Source organism: Pongo abelii, chromosome 4 (genome assembly GCF_028885655.2).
Source record: "Pongo abelii isolate AG06213 chromosome 4, NHGRI_mPonAbe1-v2.0_pri, whole genome shotgun sequence".
NCBI classification, from domain to species: domain Eukaryota; kingdom Metazoa; phylum Chordata; class Mammalia; order Primates; family Hominidae; genus Pongo; species Pongo abelii.
In genome coordinates this window covers 188,403,939-188,423,057 of record NC_071989.2, presented here as the reverse complement: position 1 = coordinate 188,423,057, position 19,119 = coordinate 188,403,939, and the positions used below count along the sequence as shown (strand labels likewise).

At 51.2% G+C, this 19,119-nt stretch overlaps 2 protein-coding genes across 3 annotated transcripts; one reads left to right on the top strand and one right to left on the bottom strand.

Moving 5' to 3' along the window:
* Positions 1-7,391: 7,391 nt before the first annotated feature.
* Positions 7,392-9,399, bottom strand: LOC134759357 (putative uncharacterized protein FLJ35723). Its single transcript, XM_063724557.1, has one exon. It carries the CDS (start codon positions 9,038-9,040, stop codon positions 8,498-8,500), a length of 543 nt encoding a protein of 180 aa, XP_063580627.1. The 5' UTR covers positions 9,041-9,399; the 3' UTR covers positions 7,392-8,497.
* Positions 9,400-13,832: 4,433 nt separating this feature from the next.
* Positions 13,833-17,651, top strand: LOC100452563 (uncharacterized protein C5orf60). 2 transcript variants are annotated; one of them, XM_054556647.2, is made up of 5 exons: positions 13,833-13,972; positions 14,268-14,407; positions 15,122-15,179; positions 15,719-15,779; positions 16,007-17,651. In XM_054556647.2, the coding sequence occupies exon 5, from the start codon at positions 16,185-16,187 to the stop codon at positions 16,725-16,727; it is 543 nt and encodes a 180-aa protein (XP_054412622.2). In that variant the 5' UTR covers positions 13,833-13,972; positions 14,268-14,407; positions 15,122-15,179; positions 15,719-15,779; positions 16,007-16,184; the 3' UTR covers positions 16,728-17,651. The 2 variants fall into 2 exon arrangements, with proteins under 2 accessions (XP_054412622.2, XP_054412619.2); XM_054556644.2 differs by lacking the exon at positions 13,833-13,972 and having other exon boundaries at positions 14,013-14,407.
* Positions 17,652-19,119: the final 1,468 nt, after the last annotated feature.

Below are 19,119 nucleotides of genomic sequence, written 5' to 3'. Positions count from 1 at the left end.
CCCGACTGATTGATTAGGTGAGTATTGACCTAGGTAAACGGCTCAAAGGCCAAATGAAATTTGGTTGTGCTACCAAGCAGGTGCTCTATTTTTACTGCAAGAGGCATTTCCTCTTCAATGTGTGTATATATATATATATTTTTTTTATCAATGTGTATATAATATAATATTAACACAGACACACTGCCAAGGGTGGTGATTCCCATAGTTCACTGCTATTTCTGGTTCTTTTCCTTCTAGGCCTCTGGGAAGGTTTTTCATTCCTGGCATCTTGAGGAAAGGTTTGGCCATGTGACTTATCTGGCTAATGAAATGTTGGCAGAAGGAATGTGTGTCACTTCTGGGCAAAAGCCTTTAAGAGTCGCAGTGATGATTCCAGATGGCGGAGGCTCCATTCACCTCCTGTAGTATGAGCTGTGAGAAATAAAGCTTGTCGTGTTAAGCCACTGAGATTTGGGGTTGTTATTGCAGCAAACCAGGCCCATCCTGACTGACACATCCTAAATCCTTTCAGAGACAAAACAGTACAAGCAAACTAGCAAACGGGCAGGCGGGCAGACAGATTATTTCCCTTGAAACTCTGAGCCCTGAGAATGCAGAGTTCACTTCTTGGATGATGGACGGCAAGTGAAGGTATGCTCGAATCAAGGTTGGCACACCTCATGTTCATACTGAGCTGAAGTGTGGGAGCTCCCCCACTCCGAGCTGGAGGGCCATGGTCATAGCTACTCAGTTAGGCCCAGCCTGTTGCTCTGTATTGTGCTCATCTACATCATAGCCTTGTGAGGCTGCAGGTCCGAGTGGACTCTGGGGCTTTGGGCCATTCCACAGGGCTCTGATAACAGCCTCCTCATCCCTCCTACAGGGCTCCTTGGCTCTAGCCCTGTAAGACAAGCCTCTTTCTTATTTGTTTGGGTTCTTTTTGTCGTTGTTATATATTCATGAGTCAGCTGTCATGATGGATCATGGCTTTTAGTGAACATTGTCGTGTGCACCATGTTAAATTAAAAAGCAGGAGGCCATTGGCCTAAGGCTGTCTCCGTACTTTGAGTTTCTACCTAACAAACTGCAACCTAACTTAGTACTTTACACTGAAACTGAATGTGGGAGTGTATTGGTAACAAACAGCTGAGTTTCAGCCAATTACAGGCAGCCAACTGATGAGATCATACCCAAATAAAGCAAATGTCTAGCCATAACCAAGCAGGTGATTTCTCTACTTTGTGTTCGGTGGGTAAAAGTTTGCTGCTCATGTTGCTGGCTGGAGCTCTCTGAACCTCTTCTGGTTCTGAGTGCTGCCCAGTTTATGAAATATTCTTTGCTCAAATCAACTCTGTTAAATCTAATTTGTCAGCTGGGCATAGTGGCTCACGCTTGTAATCCCAGCACTTTGAGAGGCTGAGGTGGGCGGATCGCTTGAAGTCAGGAATTCGAGACCAGCCTGGCCAACATGGTGAAACCCCATTTCTATTGAAAATACAAAAGGTAGCCAGGTGAGGTGGCAGAGTCCTGTAATCCCAGCTACTAGGGAGGCTGAGGCAGGAGAATCGCTTGAACCTGGGAGGCAGAGATTGCAGTGAGCCGAGATGGTGCCACCACACTCCAGCCTGGGCAACAGAGCAAGGCTCCATCTCAAAAAAAAGAAAAATCTAACTTGTCTAAAGGTGTTCTTTTCTTTTCTTTGATTTTTTCTTTCTTTTTTGTATTTTTTTACTGATTTGCTAATCGGCTGACTTTAAATATTTTCTTCTTGATACAGGGTCTCACTGTATGGCCCAGGCAGGAGTGCAGTGGCACAATCATAGCTCACTGCAGCCTCAATCTCCTGGGCTAAAATGATCCTCCCACCTCAGCCTCTTAGGTAGCTAGGACTGGTCTTAAACTCCTGGCCTCAAGCAATCTTCCTGTCTCAGCCCCCAAAGTGCTAGAATTACATGAATGAGCCACTGCACTTGGCCTCCAAGATTTTATTTGTTTTTGTTTGTTTGTTTGTTTGACACGGAGTCTCATTCTGTCGCCCAGACTGGAATGCAGTGGCATGATCACGGCTCACTGCAACCTCTGCCCCCTTGGTTCAAGCGATTCTCCTGCTGAGTAGCTGGGATTACAGGTGCACACCACCATGCCGGGCTAATTTTTGCATTTTTAGTAGAGATGGGGTTTCGCAATGTTAGTCAGGCTGGTCTCAAACTCCTGACCTCGTGATCCACCTGCCTCGGCCTCCCAAAGTGCTGGGATTACAGGCGTGAGCCACTGCACCCAGCCCAAGATTTGATTTGATTTCATTTTATTTTATTTTATTTTAGAGACGGAGTCTCGCTCTGTCGCCCAGGCTGGAGTACAATGGCGCGATCTCAGCTCACTGCAAACTCCACCTCATAGGTTCAAGCTATTCTTCTGCCTCAGCCTCTTGAGTAGCTGGGATTACAGGCACGTGCCACCATACTCAGCTAATTTTTGTATCTTTAGTAGAGACGGGTTTTCACCATGTTGGTCAGGCTGGTCTCAAACTCCTGAACTCGTGATCCGCCCACCTAGGCCTCCCAAAGTGCTGGGATTACAGGCGTGAGCCACCCCGCCTGGCCAAGTTTTTATTTTAACAACCAGTGTGTGTGAGAGAAGGAGGTGGGCTAGAGTAGGGTAATATGTACATGCTATGGCTGAAATAGAAAAATGGTAACTTTATTTTCTACTTCCCAGCATGCCCTGCTCTGAGCCCTCATTCCTAGTGAAGGTGGGAACAGAGCAAACTTGCTCTTGTATGGATTTAATTTAGTCTTTTTTTGTAATTATTCAGCCTTTCGGGTTGCTTTCTTCTCCCCTGCTCATTCTGTAGCAGACACTGGATTGCCTACATAATCCCTTTTCCCCATTCTTTGCCAAGACCTCTGACTTTCTTTGGGATCCACCCTTGGAGAAGGTGCCTCTTGTCCTGGTTCAGGGACATATCCTGACTTGTCTAAGCCAATCACTGTAATGCCATTTCTCTCACCTCGGTTGGCTGGGGTGTACATGAGACCAATTTCTGACCATGAAAACTCATGGATGTCTGCCATGGGGTCCATTCTTAAAAAGAAACACAGAGCGGCCGGGCGCAATGGCTCACGCCTGTAATCCCAGCACTTTGGGAGGCCGAGGCCGGCGCATCACGAGGTCAGGAGATCTAGACCATCCTGGCTAACACGGTGAAACCCCGTCTCTACTAAAAATACAAAAAAATTAGCTAGGAGCAGTGGCGGGCGCCTGTAGTCCCAGCTACTCGGGAGGCTGAGGCAGGAGAATGGCATGAATCTGGGAGGCGGAGCTTGCAGTGAGCCAAGATCGGGCCACTGCACTCCAGCCTGGGCAACAAACAGAGCGAGACCATCTCAGAAAAAAAAAAGAAACACAAGTAAGGAAACTGAATTTGTTATCCATACTTTCCGAATAGAAAAACCCAGGCCTGGATAATTTAACTGCTTAGTATTTTGTTTTATTTAATTTAATTTATTTATTTGAGAGACGGAGACTTGCTCTGTCACCCAGGCTGAAGTGTGGAGTGCAGTGGCCCGATCTCGGCTCATTGCAACCTCCGCCTGCCGGGTTCAAGCAATTCTCCTGCCTCAGCCTCCTGAGTAGCTGGGACTACAGGTGCATGCCGCTGCCTCGCCTGGCTAATTTTTGTGTTTTAGTGGGACAGGGTTTCACCCTGTTGCCCAGGCTTGTCTCAAACTCCTGAGCTTAGGCAATGCGCCCGCCTCGGCCTCCCAAACTGCTAATATTGCAGGCCTGAGCCACCGTGCCTGGCTTTTTATTTTATTTTTTGGAGAGGTAGGATCTTGCTATGTTGCCAGGGCTTGGCTCAAACTCTTGGCCTCAAGCAATCCTCCTGCCTCGGCCTCCCAAAGTGCTGGAATTACAGGCATAAGCCATCACACTCAGCTGACTGGTCAATTTTTTAAATTATATTAATCATTTGTTTTGAATCAAATATTCAGTGAAGACATCAACACCAGTCTCATACAAACACTGAGAAAATAGAGGAAGTGTTCAGTTCCTTATGTGAGGCCAGCTTAACCTAAGACAAAAACCTGACAAAAGCATTACAAAAAGAAAATTCCAGGCCGGGCACGATGGCTCACGCAGTCAGGAGTTCAAGATCAACATGGCCAAGACAGTGAAACACTGTCTCTACTAAAAATATATGTTAAAAAAAAAAAAAAGCCAGGCATGGTGGCAGGCGCCTGTAATCTCAGCTACTCAGGAGGCTGAGGCAGAGATTTGTTTGAACCCGCGAGGCAGAGTTTGCAGTGAGCTGAGATCTCGCCACTGCACTTCAGACTGGGTAACAGAGCGAAACTCCGTCTCAAAAACAAAAAACAAAAAACCGAAATTTTTTAAAGATAAAAATAATTAACCAGGTGTGGTGGTGCGTGTCTGTAGTCCCAGCTACAGTCTCCAGCTGAGCCAGGAGAATTGCTTGAGCCTAGGAGTTTGAATTGCAGTGAGCTATGATCATGCTACTGCACTCAGCCTGGGCAACAGAATGAGACCCCATCCTTAAAATAAAATAATAAAAAAAAGGATATGAATTGGATTATGTCACTTGAGCCTTCAGTGTTTGCTCTCCAAGTAGAATCGGCTCCCTCTCTGTCCAGCTTGAGGGCTGCTGCTCCAGGCCCTTGGCCTCTTAGCCTCAAAGCCTGCTTCCCTCTGCCTGATGAGGCCCTATCACCTGCCAAATCCCAGGTTACACATCACTTTCTCAGCAACTCTCCCCAACTCCCAAATAGCTCCCAATTAGGGGCTCTCATTATAGTGCATAGCACTTGCTGAAACTTGTAGCTGTGGACTGGATTGTAAAATTACTCATTTTTCTTCATCTCCCTGCTAGATTCTAAGCTTCTCCAGGAAAGGGATCTTTTCTCCTCTGGTCATCCTAGGGCAAGGCAAATGGAATGTACTTGAACATTTACTGGATGGACAAGTGCGTGAAATGAAGACACAAATGCGGAGCTAGTAAGCAGTGGGCCAAGCATCCTCCCAAATGGAGAATGAAATTATGAAGACTTGGGCCGGGCGTGGTGGCTCACACCTGTAATCCCAGCACTTTGGAAGGCCAAGGCGGGCAGATCATGAGGTCAGGAGTTCGAAACCAGCCTGGCCAACATGGTGAAACCCTGTCTCTACTAAAAATACAAAAATTAGCCGGGCATGGTGGGGCAGTAATCCCAGTTACTTGGGAAGCTGAGGTGGGAGAATCACTTGAACCTGAGAGGCGGAGGCTGCAGTGAGCCAAGATGGCGCCACTGCACTCCAACCTGGGCGACAGAGCGAGACTCTGTCTCAAAAAAAAAAAAAAGGCCTGATGTGGTGGCTCATGCCTATAATCCCAGCACTTTGGGAGGCCGAGGCAGGCAGATCACCTGAGGTCGGGAGTTGGAGACCAGCCTGACCAACATGGAGAAACCTTGTCTCTACTGAAAAATACAAAATTAACAGGGCATGGTGGCTGCACATGCCCATAATCCTTGGCATGCTGAGGCAGGAGAATTGCTTGAACCAAAGAGGTGGAGGTTCCGGTGAGCCAAGATCGCGCCATTGCACTCCAGCCTGGGCAACAAGAGGAAAACTCCATCAAAAAAAAAAGAAAGAAAGAAAGGAAGATTGATTATGAAGACTCAAAAATGTAAGGAGCGGCCGGGCATGGTGGCTCACGCCTGTGATCCCAGCACTCTGGGAGGCCGAGGCGGACGGATCATGAGGTCAGGAGATGAAGACCATCCTGGCTAACCCAGGGAAACCCCGTCTCTACTAAAAATCCAAAAAAAAAAAATTAGCCGGGCATGGTGGCGGGCGCCTATAGTCCCAGCTACTCGAGAGGCTGAATTGGGAGAATGGCGTCAACCCGGGAGGCAGAGGTTGCAGTGAGCAGAGCTCCTGCCACTGTATTCCAGCCTGTGTGACAGAGTGAGACTCCATCTCAAAAAAAAAAAAAAAAAAGTAAGGAGCAATCCACAGCATGAGGGAAAATATTTGCCGACAACAAATCAAACAACTCAATTCAAAAATGCATGAAGGGGGCCTGGTGCAGTGACGCATGCCTGTGATCCCAGCACTTTGGGAGTCTGAGGTGGGTGGATCACGAGGTCAGGAGTTTGAGACCAGCCTGACCAACATTGTGAAACCCTGTCTCTACTAAAAATGCAAAAATTAGCTGGGCATGGTGGCATGCGCCTGTAATCCCAGCTACTCAGGAGGCTGAGGCAGGAGAATCGCTTGAACCTGGGAGGCAGAAGTTGCAGTGAGCCGAGATCGCGCCATTGCACTCCAGCCTGGGTGACAGAGCAAGATTCCGTCTAAAATAAATAAATTTAAAAAATGCATGCAGGGGCCAGACCCGGTGGCTGAGGCAGGTGGATCACTTGAGGCCAGGAGTTCGAGACCAGCAACACAGCAAACCCCATCTCTACAGAAAATACAAAAATTAGTCAGGCATGGTGGTGTGTGTCTGTGGTCCCAGCTACTGGGGAGGTTGAGGCAGAAGGACTGCTGGAGCCTGAGAGGCGAAAAAACAAAACAAAACAAAACAAAACAAAATTAGCTGGTGGTTCATGCCTGTAATCCCAGCACTTTGGGAGGCTGACGCCAGCAGATCACTTGAGGCCAGGAGTTCGAGACCAGCCTAGGCAGTGGTGGCCAGTGCCTATAATCCCAGTTACCTGGGAACCTGAGGCAGGAGAATCGCTTGAACCTGGGAAGTGGAGGTTGCAGTGAGCCAAGATCGCGCCACTGTACTCCAGCTTGGGCAATAAAGTGAGACTCTGTCTCAAACAAACAAACAAACAAACAAACAAAAAGGCTGAGCCGGGTGGTTCACACCTGTAATCCCAGCACTTTGGGAGGCTGAGGCGGATGGATCATGAGGTCAAGAGATGGAGACCATCCTGGTCAACATGGTGAAACCTCGTCTCTACTAAAAATACAAAAATTAGCCAGGTGTGGTGACGGGTGCCTGTAGTCCCAGCCGCTCAGGAGGCTGAGGCAGGAGAATGGCTTGAACCCGGGAGGCGGAGGTTGCAGTGAGTCGAGATCCCGCCACTGCACTCCAGTTTGGGTAACAGAGCAAGACTCTGTCTCAAAAAAACAAAAAAATAAGTAGTTCATCAGCTTAAGCCATGTTGGCTAAACATTAAGACTTTCTCAAATCCTAAGGAACAAAATAATATTAAAATTAGGAAGAATTATTTTGCCATAGGATAAAATAGAAATACTGCCATACGTTTGACTTACTTGTTTGAAAATCTTTATATGGTTGTTGCTTCATTTAAAAACCAGACCTCACAAACCTGACCCAAGTTATGTGCAAAATAATGTGCCAGTTGCACAGCCCCTGGAGGCCAGTGTGAGCCCACATGCCTCTGCTGGTTTATTTCTAGAGTCCACTCGCTGTGGGTCTTTATCATTTCCAAAAGAAGGAAGTCACCCATCTCTAGTTCAGGCCTTGTTGCCAATGAAATTTTAAAATGTGACATTGATACCATTTGACTAGACAATAACTAAAATTGGACAAAGAAGATATTTTCCTTTCATTGGAGGTTGCAGCATTTTATTCAGGTTTACAATTTGTGATTCATCCATGCGTGGTGGCTCAAGCCTATAATCCCAGCACTTTGAGAGGCCAAGGCGGGCAGATATCTCAAGGTAAGGAGTTCAAGACAAGCCTGGCCAACATGGTGACACCCTCTCTCGACTAAAATTACAAAAATTAGCTGGGTGCGGTGGCATGCGCCTGTAATCCCAGCTACTTGGGAGGCTGAGGCAGGAGAATGGCTTGAATCCGGGAGGCGGAGGTTGTGGTGAGCCAAGATGGTGCCACTGCACTCCAGCCTGAGCAACAGAGTGAGACTCCATCTAAAAAAAAAATTGTGATTGTCTAAACTGTGACTCAGGGAACTGCATAGAACAGAAGTTTGCAGGTCTACACGTGGAATCTGCAGTTCTGTTAGGAGAGACTGGCATTGCAAAAGAGCAACAATTCCTGAGCATCTTCCCCAGCAGACAGCCCATTTGGGGGGCAATGTTGACAATGACCCAGAGTCTCTGGGTTCTCCAGTGGGGGCCACAGCTGATGTTATCCCTCCTGTGTTGGCAGTTTTCTAAGTGAGTTCAGATCCTCTAGGAAGGAAGATCTGTGTGTGCAGCGCTGTGGAAGAGGTCTCTGTGGGCGCCAAGCCTCCCAAGGAGATTTACGGGCTCCAGGGACTGGAGGTTTGGACCCCATCTCCGTCTCTCCCAATCCATTAGAACACACATTTCCAGCATCTGTGGGGTGCCCAGATGGGGGGATGCGCCTCCAAGTTGTCCTCAGGAGATTCCCAATTGTTCGTGGATGTCGGATGTGCGGTGTCCATGGGAGTGTCTGGGATTTTGGTGTCTTGTGCGTCCAGCAGCGTTGGGACGTCCAAGCTGAGGAAAGTGGGACCCCTGCCTCCACCTGCCTGCATGTGGGGTCTCCCTAGAAGGAAGCCTCTGGTAGGTGGGTGGGAAGATTAGGGTGCTCGAATGGGAACTGTGAGGAGGTGCAGTGGCACCAGGCTCTAGCAGCCTCCTGTCTCCAGGAGAGGACCAGGTCGGGATCACTGCGGCGACCAACGCCTCGGATCACTCGAGGGCTAGAAGGCACCCACCAGGTGTGTAGACAGGAGTGCTCAGGGGCCTTGCACATTGGGCATATTATGGCGTCAGTTTCGGAATCAGCCCGTGTGGAGTCGGTCCAGGACACCCAGCCAGGATTCCGTCGTGGGGGAGGGGAACGCCCACGTGGCTTGTGTGAAGGGTGCTTCAGGGGACGCAAAGGCTCTGGTGGCTGGGAGGAGCTCAGGGATGACAGATACTCCAAGGATTCTGCAGAGGTGGTCGGGTTTGGTGATAGGGTGCTCACAGGTGGCCGGTGTGAAGGGTGCTTCAGGGGACGCAAAGGCTCTGATGCCTGGGAGGAGCTCAGGGATGACAGATACCCCAAGGACTCTACGGAGGTCTTCAGGACTGATGTAGGCATGGAGGCCAGAGGAGCCGGGGGAGCCGGTGGGGACACATGGAAGCTGGTGGGAGAAGCTTTCCCACGCACCCCATGTGGCCGGTGGTTCCTAGCAGATGCTCGTTTGTACACTGGCCCTGGGCGGACTTGGTGTGGAAGGTGATGGGAGCTGCCTGCCCTAGAGAGCTTCTTCAGGCACCTTCAGGAGACAGGAGGCACAGGCTACAGCCGGGAGCACTGGGCACCTGCGGCCCACGCCCCTCCAGGGCCTCCCCTGCTGACTTCACAAAGCTCTGCCTACCCCTGCCCAGGGCTTTAGCGACATCACGGCTGTGATCTCCCCTCCCAGATCAGCCCCAGGCCCTGGAGTGGCATCCTAGGCCCTGGTAGGAAGGAGGACACGGGAGAGAAGGGGAAAGAGCCTCACTTTTCCAGCAGGAGAGTGTGGTCCTTAGCGTTCTCTAGTTCTTTCAAGAGAATTTTGTAATCTGGAAAGCAGGAGATGGGTTATGGTGGCAAGGGAGGGATTAACACTTGAATCAGTGGACTGCAAAGCAAAGGCGTTCAGTCTGGCCAGGAGGGGGTGACTGCCTCCCACAGGCCCCCGAGTGGTGGGTGCATCCTAGGCCAACCTCTCCTGGCCAGGCTGTTCCCTGGTAAAATGAGGTGGGAGCACTAGTCAGCAGATGAGGGCAGAATCACACCTTCCTAGCCCCACAAAAGGATAGAGCCCTGTGCAGCAGACTTCAGGAGGCGGCCAGATGCGGTGGCTCATGCCTGTAATCCCAGCACTTTGGGAGGCCAGGGCAGGCGGATCATCTGAGGTCTGGAGTTCAAGGGCAGCCTGGCCAACATGGTGAAACCCCATCTCTACTGAAAATACAAAAAATTAGCCGGGAGTGGTGCGGGCGCTTATATTCCCAGCCACTCCAGAGGCTGATGCAGGAGAATTGCTTGAACCCGGGAGGTGGAGGTTGCAGTGAACTGAGATTGCGCCACTGCACTCCAGCCTGGTCAACAGACCGACTCCATCTCAAAAAAAAAAAAAAAAGGCTCCCGGAGGCATCGTCCCTGGGAGCTTTTCTCCAGCCTCATAGCCCGCCTTGTGCCCAAGTGACAGCGTGTAGCTTTCCTTTTGTCAGGGGAGCCCACAGGATTCACTCCCTTTTCCTATTTCCTCCGGGGTGAAGCCTCGTGTGTTGGGACAATGTGGGATCAGGGACTGTCTGGGTGACCCTGGCGAGCCTCTCCTCACGGAGTTCTAGCTGCCATCAGGGCAAGGGGAGCACACCCAGGGTGGCCGCCCCCAGGGGTGTTTGGATACAGGCCAGGAGCAGGCTGCTCTGTGATGGTGGGGGAGTGATGAGACTCCCCTGAGAGGCTCCCTTGGGCACTGGAAAGATGGGATGTGGGGAACCGCCTCCTGCCTGGACCAGTTGATGCCCAGAGCCACTCCCCTGGGTCCTCATTGCTCCTTCCAGGCTGTGGGGACGTGGGTTTCCAGGGGAATCCAGGCCTTTAGGGAGAGTGAGAATCTGACTTTGATCTTGCAGCTCCGAATTTTTCCTGCACATTTGCTGATTAGTTTATGCCTGTCAGGGGCCTCAGGGCCAGTGCTAAGTCCCAGGGTCTTAGGGTAGGAAAGATGATTCCCCAGATTTCTTGCAGGCATTTGAGCATAATGGAAGGATCAGTGGAGCCTCCAGTGAAACTTGGCAGATTGAGCACTTCATTTATTTTCACTCTCCCAGGATCCTTCCCAAATTATCATAAATAAACAGAGAATTCTGAAACCTACAAAGAAAAATACAGCAGAAGAACAATGAATCAGTTTCAAAGCCTAGGCAGAGAGGCCGTGGGATGACTGACAGCAACCCCCTGTGGGACTGGAGAGCAGATGGTTTGGTGGAAACAGCGCCCAGTTCCACAGAGGGAACTTGAGGAGAAGCAAAGTGACTGAGCCAGCAGAGCCAGGCCCCAGACCCCCACCCCAGCCTGTGGGAGCTGCAGGTATGAGCTGGGAACACACTGTTCTGTCCCGTCTATTTTTCTCATCATATAAGCTCTGGTTCTAGAACAACTCACCTGCAGCCAGCTGTCTGGACCAGCACGTGGTAATGGGGCTGGACTATTTACAGGTCCATTGTGACTATTTACAGCCCTACTTACAGGCTGTACCATGGCCACCTCCCAGCACGGTGCTCGGCTGTGACATCAAAATAAGGTAGAGCCGGCCGGGTGAGGGGGACAGGGGAACGGGAGCTGTACACACAAGTGCTGGAGGCTCAGGAGCTCAATACTGTCCGGGGCCAGGGCTGTAAACATGGCTGGGGTGGCCCTTGTGTCATGGGGAGGAAGCCCACAGAGAAAATGTCATTCTCATCACATCACATCACACCAAGGGTACCTGCTATTAACATGGCTTATCGCTGTTTTAAAAATTTTAGATTCAGTGGGTGCATGTGCAGGTTTGTTACATGGATAAGCTGTGTGGTGCTGAGGTTTGGGCTTCTAGTGAACCTGTCACTCAAATAGTGAACACAGTACCCAACAGGCAGTTTTGCAGCCCTTCCTCTGCTCCTGCTGTGCACACTTTTTGAGTCCCTGGTCACTTTTTTTTTTTTTTTTTTTTTTTTTGAGATGGAGTCTCTGTTGCCCAGGCGCTGGGACTACAGGCACCCGCCACCACTCCCGGCTAATTTTTTGTATTTTTAGTAGAGATGGGGTTTCACCGTGTTAGCCAGGATGGTCTCGATCTCCTGACCTCGTGATCCAGCCGCCTCAGCCTCCCAAAGTGCTGGGATCATGTAGTGGTATGATCTCAGTGCCCTGCAACCTCTGCCTCCCGGGTTCAAGTGATTCTCCTGCCTCAGCCTCCTGAGTATCTGCGACTATAGGTGCGTGCCACCACACTCAGCTAATTTTTGCATTTTTAGAAGAGATGGGGTTTCACCATGTTGGCCAGGCTGGTCTCGAACTCCTGACTTCACTCCCAAAGTGCTGGGATTACAGGCCTGAGCCACCACGCCCGGCCCTTGGTCCATGGTTTTAAATACACCGGTGACACCTATAAACTGATGATTCCCACATTTAAAATATCCAGCCAAAGCTCTCGGCCAATTTCTAGATTGTTCCCGTGCTTCCGCAGCTTCTAGTGCCACTGGTATGTCTGACGCCACACATTTAAGGTCAAAAGATTTCTGAAGCCCCCACACAACTCAAACCCAACTCCTCCCCCAGTGTTTTCCATCTCAGTCAAAGTAGCATCCTTCCCTCCGTTCCCCACCCACCCCGCAATGTACCTAGTTCCCCGGCCCACATGAGCAAGACCAGCTGGCTTTATCTTCAAAATAGATCCCGAACCTGTCTGCAGTATTACCACCCTAGTCCAAGCAACCCGCAACCTTCCTGTCTGGATTCTTGTACATGCTTCCTACAGGGCATCTCTGTTTCTACTCTTGCCCCCGCTCCCCCACATAATCTTTAAATGGATTTTTTAAAATAGGTAAATCAGACCACGCCACTTCCCTTCCCAGAGCCCTGCGGTGGTTTCTCATCATTAGAATAAATAGGTCTCCTGATCCAGGCCTTGCTTAGCTTTCTGACTTCCTTTTATTTATTTATTTTTTTCTGAGACAGAGTCTCGCTCTGTCACCCAGGCTGGAGTGCAGCAGCGCGATCTCGGCTCACTGCAAGCTCCGCCTCCCGGGTTCACACCATTCTCCTGCCTCAGCCTCCCGAGTAGCTGGGACTACAGGTGCCAGCCACCACGCCCGGCTAATTTTTTGTATTTTTAGTAGAGACAGGGTTTCACCATGTTAGCCAAGATGGTGTCGATCTCCTGACCTCGTGATCCTCCCACCTTAGCCTCCCGAAGTGCTGGGATTACAGGCGTGAGTTACCGCGACCAGCCCTGACTTCCTTTTCTAATGCTGGAGACAGTTAGAGGTGACCCTGTGGAGACGTGGGCCCTCTATGGTGGAGGGGAGAGGAGGAAAGGGAGGGAGGGAGGGAGACAAGAAAGGGAGAAAACAACAATAACTCAAAGAAGAATCACCATATAAACAACCTGTGTCCTTCAGGAACATGCATCTTGCCTGCTATTATCTAATAGTTGAGACGTGAAGTGGACTGGCAACTTGTGGGTTCTGTTTTTCTTTTTGAGATGGAGTCTCACTCTGTCACCCAGGCTGGAGTGCAGTGGCGTGATCTCGGCTGACTGCAACCTCCGCCCCCTGGGTTCATGCCATTCTCCTGCCTCAGCCCCCGAGTAGCTCCGACTACAGGCACCTGCCACCACGCTAATTTTTTGTATTTTTAGTAGAGACGGGGTTTCACCATGTTAGCCAGGATGGTCTTGATCTCCTGACCTCATGAGCCACCACACCCGGCTGGCAAATTTATGGGTTCTTGTTATGGAGAATTGACCTAGGTTGATATTCATTCTGCCAGAGCCAGTGGAATTTGTAGTTTCTGAAAAGAGTTGTGTTATTTGGCAAAACCTGAATTGGGCATCACTTATCTTCATGTACTTGGCCAAAGCCCTAGAAAAACTTTTTTGAGGCTGTGTGTGGTGGCTCACGCCTGTTAATCCCAGCACTTTGGGAGGCCGAGATGGGCAGATCACGAGGTCAGGAGTTCGAGATCAGCCTGGCCAAGATGGTGAAACCCTGTCTCTACTAAAAATAAAAAAAAATTAGCATGGCGTGGTGGCCGGCGCCTGTAATCCCAGCTACTCGGGAGGCTGAGGCAGAGAATTGCTTGAACACGAGAGGCAGAGGTTGCAGTGAGCAGGCAGAGGAGACCCTAGAGCAATAATCCCTGGAAATAACAGGAATTTCAGGGACAAATCCAGATCCTTAAAAACTGTGAAATTGAGGGAGCCTGAGCAGAGATCTCCAAGGAACCAGATACCATCTGTGTGCCAGGGTGAGAGGACAGAGAACGGACCAGGTCTGTCTCTGACAGGTTGAGCAGGTGGAGTGGGAAGGAGGGATCTGGAAGGCCAGGAGGGTGGAGGGAACTGCAGGGGTGGGTGGTGGTGGGTGGGGTTGGGCTTTAGCCTCCTCCTCCCACTGCCCACCCCACCCTTAGGAGCCCTTTGTGAGGGGGGGGGGCCCAGCTCTGTGATGTGGGCCTGGGCCCCAATAAATAGTCCCAGAGGGGATGCCCAGGGCTCAGTTGCCTGAGGACAGCAGTGCAGTTGACATGGATATTCTCTTTCCTCTGGACGGTGTTATTGAGACAGAGCTGTGCTCCAGCCCCGTTCCCCAGATCATCCATTTCATCCTCTTCATTGTGTTTAGCCTGGTGATCCTGATCATCTTACGCCCCTACATTCCCAGGGAGCCGTCCTCAGTGCCTCCCAGAGAGGAGAATAGCGAGAATGTAAGGAGCCCTCAGCCCACACCCAGCGGAGAATGATTCTATTTTTCCTGCTCTCTTTTCCACTTTTCCACATCAACCAGAGGCACTCCTGTGATGGGAAATCTCATCGTCCCTCTAGGGACAGCCGGACAGGCATGGGTTGGAGTGGGCATAGGATTTCCATCCCAAGCTCCCAGACCATCTGTGGGGGTGCACGGGAGGCATCAGAGCAAAAACAAACCCCAGGACTCAGCGGCGAGGACCCAGTCATGAGAAGGGTGAGGTCTCTGTGGAAGGACAGGCCCTGAGCCCGGGCTCATCAGCCGCCTTCCTGGGCAGGTGCCTCGGGGCCCAGCCTCTATGTGGGGTGCTCTGGGGGCTGTGCTGAGCCCCTGAGCGCCTCCCACCTGAGACTGGAGTTGCCTCTGGCCTCCTCGGAAGCAGAATCCTCCCTGCCAGCCCAGAGACACCTGCAGACCCAAGTGTGTGTGTTTCCCAAGCAGTGGAACAGGGACTGAGGACGCCCAGAGCAGGCCTCACATAGAAAACCCCTCCGTGCTTTTCAAAGAAGGAAACCAGAAAAGGTTATTATGCACTTTTGAAACCAGTGAAAGAGAATCACACAGGGCTCCGTGAGCTGGTCGGATAAAGTGTGTCATTCATGAGCACTGTGGGTCTGCAGCTGTGGGGACAGGAGACTGAGACCCGGCCTGTATCCTCTTTCTTGTCTCTCAGGATCAGGCTGAAGTGGGGGAATGGCTCAGCATCGGAAATAAATCTATCACTTTGAAAGGTAAGGCTCTGAGGGTCCCAGAAGCCCCAGAGACGACAGCTTCACCCGTCCCTAGGAACAAGCACCAAGTCTCCTAGGAAGTCATCTGCGGAGGCCTGATGGGGAAGCTCCTGGTAGGGCAATTGGAACCCGGGATCCGTCTCTGATTCCCTGCTGGGATGAAGCCATGGGGTCCAGGGAGCGGGTGTTGCCCAGGAGGGGACCAGTGACCACCTGGACTTGCAGGAGGGGCTGCAGGTCTATGTGGGCACCTGTTTAACATGGCTGAGTCCTCTTTGAGACTGCCCCTGTCCACTCTTCCCAGGAGGTGGTCGTGACCCCCCATGATGGGGCGTGTCAGGAAGCACTTTGGAGATGACAAAGTGCTGCCCACTGGGCACCTGCCTATCACTCCTGGGGCCCTGTGGCCTTGGACAGGGATGCTGGGGCTCCAGGGTCTAATCCCCGATCCCGGGGTCTCCCCTAAGGACACACACACTCAGCCTCCTGTAAGTCCCAGTTCCCTCCCTCGCCACCATAACCCATCTCCTGTTTTCCAGATTACAGAATTCTCTTGAAAGAACTGGAGAACCTTGAGGTCTACACTTTCCTGTCGAAAAAGTGAGGCTCTTTCCCCTTCTCTCCCGTGTCCTCCTTCCTACCAGGGCCTAGGATGCCACCCCAGGGCCTGGGGCTGATCTGGGAGGGGAGATCACAGCCGTGATGTCGCTAAAGCCCTGGGCAGGGGTAGGCAGAGCTTTGTGAAGTCAGCATGGGGGCCCTGGAGGGGCGTGGGCCGCAGGTGCCCAGTGCTCCCGGCTGTAGCCTGTGCCTCCTGTCTCCTGTAGGTGCCTGAAGAAGCTCTCTAGGGCAGGCAGCTCCCATCACCTTCCACACCAAGTCCGCCCAGGGCCAGTGTACAAACGAGCATCTGCTAGGAAGCACCGGCCACGTGGGGTGCGTGGGAAAGCTTCTCCCACCAGCTTCCATGTGTCCCCACGGGCTCCCCCGGCTCCTCTGGCCTCCATGCCGACATCAGTCCCGAAGACCTCCGTAGAGTCCTTGGGGTATCTGTCATCCCTGAGCTCCTCCCAGGCATCAGAGGCTTTGCGTCCCCTGAAGCACCCTTCACACCGGCCACCTGTGAGCACCCTATCACCAAACCTGACCACCTCCGCAGAATCCTTGGAGTATCTGTCATCCCTGAGCTCCTCCCAGCCACCAGAGCCTTTGCGTCCCCTGAAGCACCCTTCACACAAGCCACGTGGGCGTTCCCCTCCCCCACGACGGAATCCTGGCTGGGTGTCCTGGACCGACTCCACACAGGCTGATTCCGAAACTGACACCATAATATGCCCAATGTGCAAGGCCCCTGAGCACTCCTGTCTACACACCTGGTGGGTGCCTTCTAGCCCTCGAGTGATCCGAGGCGTTGGTTGCCGCAGTGATCCCGACCTGGTCCTCTCCTGGAGGCAGGAGGCTGCTAGAGCCTGGTGCCACTGCGCCTCCTCACAGTTCCCATTCGAGCACCCTAATCTTCCCACCCACCTACCAGAGGCTTCCTTCTAGGGAGACCCCACATGCAGGCAGGTGGAGGCAGGGGTCCCACTTTCCTCAGCTTGGACGTCCCAACGCTGCTGGACGCACAAGACACCAAAATCCCAGACACTCCCATGGACTCCGCACATCCGACATCCACGAACAATTGGGAATCTCCTGAGGACAACTTGGAGGCGCATCCCCCCATCTGGGCACCCCACAGATGCTGGAAATGTGTGTTCTAATGGATTGGGAGAGACGGAGATGGGGTCCAAACCTCCAGTCCCTGGAGCCCGTAAATCTCCTTGGGAGGCTTGGCGCCCACAGAGACCTCTTCCACAGCGCTGCACACACAGATCTTCCTTCCTAGAGGATCTGAACTCACTTAGAAAACTGCCAACACAGGAGGGATAACATCAGCTGTGGCCACCACTGGAGAACCCAGAGACTCTGGGTCATTGTCAACATTGCCCCCCAAATGGGCTCTCTGCTGGGGAAGATGCTCAGGAATTGTTGCTCTTTTGCAATGCCAGTCTCTCCTAACAGAACTGCAGATTCCACGTGTAGACCTGCAAACTTCTGTTCTATGCAGTTCCCTGAGTCACAGTTTAGACAATCACAATTTTTTTTAGATGGAGTCTCACTCTGTTGCTCAGGCTGGAGTACAGTGGCACCATCTTAGCTCACCACAACCTCCGCCTCCCGGATTCAAGCCATTCTCCTGCCTCAGCCTCCCGAGTAGCTGGGATTACAGGCGCATGCCACCGCACCCAGCTAATTTTTGTAATTTTAGTCGAGAGAGGGTGTCACCATGTTAGCCAGGCTTGTCTTGAACTCCTGACCTTGAGATATCTGCCCGCCTTGGCCTCTCAAAGTGCTGGGATTATAGGCTTGAGCCACCACGCATGGATGAATCACAAATTGTAAACCTGAATAAAATGCTGCAACCTCCAATGAGAGGAAAATATCTTCTTTGTCCAATTTTAGTTATTGTCTAGTCAAATGGTATCAATGTCACATTTTAAAATTTCATTGGCAACAAGGCCTGAACTAGAGATGGGTGACTTCCTTCTTTTGGAAACATGATAAAGACCCACAGCGAGTGGACTCTAGAAATAAACCAGCAGAGGCATGTGGGCTCACACTGGCCTCCAGGGGCTGTGCAACTGGCACATTATTTTGCACATAACTTGGGTCAGGTTTGTGAGGTCTGGTTTTTAAATGAAGCAACAACCATATAAAGATTTTCAAACAAATAAGTCAAACGTATGGCAGTATTTCTATTTTATCCTATGGCAAAATAATTCTTCCTAATTTTAATATTATTTTGTTCCTTAGGAGTTGACAAAGTCTTAATGTTCAGCCAACATGGCTTAAGCTGATGAACTACTTAGTTTTTTTTTTGTTTTTTTTGTTTTTTTGAGACGGAGTCTTGCTCTGTTACCCAAACTGGAGTGCAGTGGCGGGATCTCGACTCACTGCAACCTCCGCCTCCCGGGTTCAAGTGATTCTTCTGCCTCAGCCTCCCAGTAGCTGGGACTACAGGTGCATGCCACCACACCCGAGCAATTTTTGTATTTTTAGTAGAGACGAGGTTTCACCATGTTGATCAGGATGGTCTCAATCTCTTGACCTCGTGATCTGCCTGCATCGGCCTCCCAAAGTGCTGGGTTTACAGGCGTGAGTCAGCACATCAGGTGTTTTTTTTTTTTTTTTTTTTGAGATGGAGTCTCGCTCTGTCACCCAGGCTGGAGTGCAGTGGTGCGATCCCGGCTCACTGCAAGCTCCGCCTCCTGGGTTCATGCCATTCTCCTGCCTCAGCCTCCTGAGTAGCTGGGACTACAGGCGCCCGCCACCACACCCTGCTAATTTTTTTTTTTTTTTTTAGTAGAGATGGGGTTTCATCATATTAGTCAGGATGGTCTCTATCTCCTGACCTCGTGATCCGCCAGCCTCGGCCTCTCAAAGTGTTGGGATAACAGGCGTGAGCCACCCCGCCCGGCCTTTTCATTTGTTTGTTTGTTTGTTTGTCTGAGACAGAGTCTCACTTTATTGCCCAAGCTGGAGTACAGTGGCGCGATCTTGGCTCACTGCAACCTCCACCTCCCGGGTTCAAGTGATTCTCCTGCCTCAGGTTCCCGGGTAACCGGGATTAGAGGCGCTCGCCACCACTGCCTAGGCTGGTCTCGAACTCCTGGCCTCAAGTGATCTGCTGGCTTCGGCCTCCCAAAGTGCTGGGATTACAGGCATGAACCACCAGCTAATTTTGTTTTGTTTTGTTTTGTTTTTTCGCCTCTCAGGCTCAAGCAGTCCTTCTGCCTCAACCTCCCCAGTAGCTGGGACCACAGACACACACCACCATGCCTGACTAATTTTTGTATTTTCTGTAGAGATGGGGTTTGCTGTGTTGCCCAGGCTGGTC